At 37.5% G+C, this 5933-nt stretch overlaps 2 protein-coding genes across 5 annotated transcripts; both read right to left on the bottom strand.

The window, feature by feature from the left end:
• Window positions 1-263: 263 nt before the first annotated feature.
• Window positions 264-3943, bottom strand: LOC149255464 (la-related protein 1A-like). Of its 4 annotated transcripts, none has more exons than XM_089457237.1 (6): window positions 3825-3943; window positions 3384-3643; window positions 1968-2173; window positions 1698-1851; window positions 1194-1284; window positions 264-1057 (listed from the first exon to the last, which is right to left on the bottom strand). In XM_089457237.1, the coding sequence occupies exons 3-6, from the start codon at window positions 2053-2055 to the stop codon at window positions 1040-1042; spliced, it is 351 nt and encodes a 116-aa protein (XP_089313363.1). In that variant the 5' UTR covers window positions 2056-2173; window positions 3384-3643; window positions 3825-3943; the 3' UTR covers window positions 264-1039. The 4 variants fall into 4 exon arrangements, 3 of the variants coding, with proteins under 3 accessions (XP_089313363.1, XP_089313361.1, XP_089313362.1); XM_089457235.1 differs by having other exon boundaries at window positions 264-1060; XM_089457236.1 differs by lacking the exons at window positions 3384-3643; window positions 3825-3943 and having other exon boundaries at window positions 264-1060; window positions 1968-2805.
• Window positions 3944-4022: 79 nt separating this feature from the next.
• On the bottom strand, window positions 4023-5502 carry LOC149255465 (uncharacterized). Its single transcript, XM_089455049.1, has 3 exons — window positions 4634-5502; window positions 4424-4529; window positions 4023-4224 (listed from the first exon to the last, which is right to left on the bottom strand). Exons 1-3 carry the CDS (start codon window positions 5229-5231, stop codon window positions 4023-4025), a joined length of 906 nt encoding a protein of 301 aa, XP_089311175.1. The 5' UTR covers window positions 5232-5502.
• Window positions 5503-5933: the final 431 nt, after the last annotated feature.

Genomic DNA, 5933 nt, shown 5'->3' on the forward strand with positions numbered 1-5933 from the left:
CTGGCTTAAAACAAACATTTATTCGAAGTACCATCAGAATGATAACTGAAAGATTCACACCTTAGCCAATAATTAAAATATCAGTACTTGTCATGTAAACAGGAAAAGCTTGACAATGCAAAAAGTTCAAATTAATTTCAGCATGACCACCCAAATGTAATATCGAATTGAATGTATATCAGAAGATGTACTATTTAGCTCAACAATTAGCATGCATGTCATTTATTCTCAATCCTAACTCAAAATTGATTCAACCAAAGGAGTTGAAAAGTTGCACTTCCAAAACAGTAATGAGTTGTGATCTATTAATGTTGTCATTATTACATCAAAGTCATCTTCTGTCATTATTTTGACAGCAGAATGTGCAACCCAGCATGCGAAGCAGAAAATACCAGAGGTAGTTCATCCATCCGAGATAGCAAATACCAAAATAGACTTCATAGCCTTTCGATCATGAGTAATGGCCCATGATCTAAAATTATTAAGAAATTTATTCCAAAAATGCAAATTAAGGTCTTTGCAGGTGAACTGTTAAGTTCCCAACTCTTTGCCAAACTGAAGATCACTGTAAGAAGTTTTTATGATGTTTCATTCCACATTTTGTCATGTCCCAATATATGAAATCGAAACCTTCCAGCACTCAGTTTTGCTGGAACACCACCAGATTCTTTTCATTCAACAACCCTATAATGTACAGAAAAAAATAGTGCTTAAAAATGCAGTTCATACTGTCTCATTTATCCTGATATCAAGAATACCGTTAATGATATCCCCTTCAGGAAAAGTTCTCTTAGATATTCCATGATCTCAAGTTCTCTCCAATTCAGATGAAACTCCACTTGGAACTCCATTTTCTGTTAAGGGAGATCCAATAAGATGCCTTGACGAAACACTTGTTTGCCCCTCCAATTTAGCATCATTTTCAACATTGCCTGTTTTAACATTTATACAGGTGTCTTGTGGTTGAGTCCTTGACGTAGATTTGATAACTCCAGCAAGTAAGACCCACTTTGACTAGTCACCACGCCTCCTTATCTTGTCAGCCTGTCACAAAAGACTGCTGAACAGAAACCAGATAATCTCCTTTATGTAAACCAGAAAAGATATGAACTTATTGGGATATCAATTGTAGACAGTAGTAGGCTTTAAAAGACATTGAATAATAACAGATGAACACTTATTCAATATCTCACCAGATTAAAACCTGCAATCAATGAAATAGGCACCCAACCCTGCCCATCCATATTCATACGCAAAAAGGGATCTTTACATAAATTTACAACACTGCAGACAACAAATAAATTGTAAAGAATGTACAACACAATGGGGGTAAGAACAAACTAATTGTAAGCAGATAGAAAGTTCAAGTAAAGAGGCTTTTTATAATTAGTAATAAGTAAACATATCAATTGTTAGTCTGCATAATGTATATATTGGATAATGAGAATATAATTTCTTTTTATGAGGGAAAAAAACATATCAATTATGCTAATGGAACAACAATAATCAGAATAATCAGACCCCTGCGCAGGAAACCCTGGCATGGTACTCGATTGACTGTGATGGCAGTAAGCGTGAGCTATTTGTCATAGAATTAAAAAATCAAAAGAATCACATTTTGATGAATTACAAGCATACTAATTGTTTTGGTTCATGAAAATAGGCCACAAGTAATAAAAGTGTATGTCTCAGCAAACCTGAAGTAGTAGTCAATCTGTTTGACTATGCTAGCACACAACTGAGGATCAGGTGCAGAAACGAACACACCAGGAGGTTGGGGTTGCACAAAATAAGGCCTGCCTCTAACACTATCTAGGTGTGTTCTTGGTGGAAAATATAATGTTGGTATAGCTGCAAAACAAAAATTCACCCACTACAAATATGAATATTGTGACAGTAACAAGATATGAAACAGCTATGAATTATTCCTGCCAAATGAATTGGAATAAGAACCACTATACAATTACCATGGAAACCAGGATTATTTGCTAAACCATAATTTGGAAGAATCAATGGGGGAAGTGGTCGATTCCTTGGTCCAACTCTTTGATACATTGCAGTATTACTGTACCATAAAGAGCTTGCTGAGAATTCCAATCATAGTTAAGCCTTCTTTGCTCGTGTATGTTGTTGGGCCTATGTCCATAGCTGCTCAAATATGGATTAGGACCACCTTGCAGCAGCTGATGTAAGTAAACCACGAGGAAATTTGATATCTAGGCACGAAAAACTTTCAGATGGCAACCAATGACACAATTTCATTTACCTTTGAGAAAGATGAACAGGACCTAAATTTATCCACATTATAAGCCAGCAGCTGTAATCTACAGTAAAGATGTCAACTGAAAAAACCTGTCCTCCAAAATGAAAATGATAGCACTTCTAAAATCCGAGTAAAGGCCCAAGAGCCATATGTAGACACAATGAAACTAAAATAACTCAACTCAGAATACTTGGCACTCTAACATGCATCACCAAGCATGTGAAGAGCCCAGAATAAAAGAAATAGTTCATTATAAAGGAAACACCTCTACTGTCAAGAACTATCCTCATCTAATATTTTAATTGCAAATATGAATCTGAAATGCATGAGACATAAAATTCCCATAAATTCCAGGGATTTGTGGTGCTGGACGTGTGTTATTTCTTAAGGAAAACCATAGTTTCTGTTTCAAAGCTGCATTGGCAGAAGGTACCAACTACTGGGCAGAGTTAAGTGCATTTTGGATACTGGAAAATGTAACAATTAAGAAAGGTACTGCTCAAATCCAGATACTGGGAGATTCAGAGCTAGTTATCAACTGGGTAAATGACAAAAAAAACAATATGCAGATTTTGACCCTATCAACAGTAATAGAAAGAATTAAAAAGCTGAATGAAAATTTCCCTAATAGGTTGTTGTAAACATCGACCTATGTAAAGTCAGAAACGTGTTTCTTTATAAAAAAAGTTGTTGGTTGAATCATGAAACCCAAAATAAAGAGCAGTGGACCACGTACTTGAATACTCTTTGTTCACTGCATCCTAATCAACCCCACTTCTGGTTAATGGTGATTCAAAATTATCATGTTTGACCTGGATGACTGTGGTGTCGAAAATGTAAATTAGCAATTAGTTTGGTTTGTGGGTGGTAGCACAATTGGCCCAAAAAAACATGTTGGCAAGCACAAGGGATAGGAAATTCAATCCCCGAAACATGTTTGGCAAGCCGAACCTTACACACATAAAAAAAATTTACACACATTAAAAAAACAGACAAACTTATTTCCAATTTCCTTCACATTAAAAGAACAGACAAACTTATTTCCAATTTCCTTCATAACTCAAGTTATGGCCATGGAGTTCAAAGAATGGGTACACTACATTTATGGTCCCAAGGATACTTCTGAGGAACAGAACACTGATATTACAAATGGAGGAGATTTGGATCTCTGAACATTCTCTATGCAACATTAGTCTTTGTGCCTTGCATCTTCTGAATAGACCTCCACTCACTGAGCTTAGAATGATCTATGATCAATTTATTCTTCTGGCTGATCAATACCATGTCTTCAAATTCTGCATCCCAAATCACATCATCGTCATAAACACAATAATGTTGGACGTGAAATATTGGTTGCATTGAGGAGCGTTCCAGTCCAACCTGTTGGAATGAGAAACAACGTTATCACCCCTGTTTCATTATTGGTGTCAAGGGAGGATTCATTTATATTTGCATGATTATATTATGATATAGAGATCTTATATAACTTGCAAAAATTCAATATCAGTATAACTGTACCATCACATGCCAGGCATGACAAAATTGCCTGCAGTGAACTTACCACACTTAAAACAAAGATGGCGTCCTCTTTTTCCAGCATATCAGGTGTTCGCTGATACAGAGGGCTTGTTTCATCAATGACATGGCGTACCAGCATCCCATAGTTTAGGTAAGCTATCTCTGTCCTGACCTGTGTCATGCCAAGATATGTCTATCAAAAGTTTGTATCAGTTATTGAAGCAAGCTTGAGAAAATGATGTCATGAGTCAAGACCATAGTTAACATATGTGTGATATGCAAAGGTAAGGGAAGTCTCTATTTTTACCAGTTTAAGAGATTGAGTGGCCCGGAAGAATGTGCCAGCACTTGTAACAATATTAAATTTATAAGATAGCTCTAATTTTACATCCACAAGTTCACATGGCTGTGGCCCAACTAATACATATCTTGCCATCAAAACTCTGCAAGGGAATGTATATATATTCTTCATTATCTACAAGGTAGATCATTTATAACCTTCTTTTGGACTATAAGAAATCCAGTATGACTAGGTCATGTATGCATGACCTACTCAACTTAGAGAAGAAAATGCTTATGTGAAATGCAGTATTAAAGTGAGAGAAAAAACCTTTATAAAGAGAAGAGTTTAGAGTTTCTTACTTGTGACGACCTTCTGGCCTCTGTCGACGTTTTGACATGTTGGGGTACACCAGTGCCACATCTGAGAATCTAATCGGCTGGGATGGTTGTGATAATCTTGCAAAAACTAAGAAACCAAAGAAAAGAAATGTCTATCTTATCAGAATATATAAGTGGTAAATTGGAAAAATAAGGGATGGAATATAAAAATGTTTTGTGATGGTATTATACCTGCTCCACTCATGAAGACAAATATGAGCTGTGCAATCAGAGCATTTAAATTCGCCACAACTAAGGTATATGGTGACAGAGGTGCAAGCTCAGGCTGCAAGCCTGTTGAGAGGGAAACACTAAACATAAAAACTTGGAAGAGTGTGGCCCAAGACAATTCAAGCCCTGTTACTTCAGTCTCTTTGCCCTCCCCTGCAAATTGGAAAAACTGGCGCGCAGTTTCCTCCAATGCCAACCCTTGAAACTCTGGAAGATATAGTAAAGTGAATATCATGCTCAGCAAAATGGGTGCCGAAAACATTACCAATGCAAATTCTGGCAAAGAGCTTTTTAGCATGTAGGAATAAAAATCATATATCAGTGTCATAACTCCTTGACCTTCCTGCAAGGTTGTGAAGTTTTTAAGTCCTGCCATCCCTTTGAATTCTGGAAGATCCGATGTCTTATATGCTTCAAATTCATCATCACTTTCCCCCTCACCATCTGCAAGTAAATCGTTCAACTTGCTGGATACCGTGTCTGTTACCTGACCTGCTGTGGTAGCAACCTGCTCTGCCACTGAAGAAACATGTTCCGCTACTTGGCCCATATGTTCCATAACTGGATCAGGCAATGACCGGAGACCTGATTTATGAATACCTCCGCCCCTGAGGCCGATATGCAGGTAATGGTGTCGTGAATACCTCCGCCCCTGAGGCCGATATGCGGGTAATGGTGTCGTAAAAACCCTAAGTCGTTTCCTGCCCACTCCGCCAAGTGTCAGATGTGCATCAAACCTGAACGAACACCAAGCTAATTGTCAGTTCGCCAAGTGTCAGCGTCAGAATGAATAAGACGACGAAAGGTTCCTTTCAAAGGAAGGCCTATCGGCCTAATTATTGCTCCTCCTTGGCCACAACATCTAAGATGAAAGGGTTCTAGTTTTTGATAATTGCAATTTTTTCTTGGTCGTTATGGCGGCCATGGAGGTGATTCTTACACAAAGTTTTGAAAAGTGAAGGCCACGCAAATGGAGTGAATACAATCACTTCTACATTTGGAGATGATTGATTCACAAGAGGTAGTTGGGAATAGGAGATAGTTAGTAGCGACAAAAGAGCATTCTTAGTGGGTTGAGTTGTTTGTTGTTGATGGGACTATTAGCTTTCTCCATGGATTGAAGAATTTCATGGGAGAAAGACCATGTCAAAAAAATGAGGGCCAGATTACATTGTATATACTAAAAATAACTGCAAAGCTTGGTGGGTAGAGCTTATTTTTGGTTGATGAACAAAAGAAGCAGTTTCTCATTATATCAGAC

Source organism: Pinus tabuliformis, chromosome 7, assembly GCF_031772625.1.
Source record: "Pinus tabuliformis cultivar Carrire ecotype Pingquan chromosome 7, CPIR1, whole genome shotgun sequence".
Taxonomy (NCBI): Eukaryota; Viridiplantae; Streptophyta; class Pinopsida; order Pinales; family Pinaceae; genus Pinus; species Pinus tabuliformis.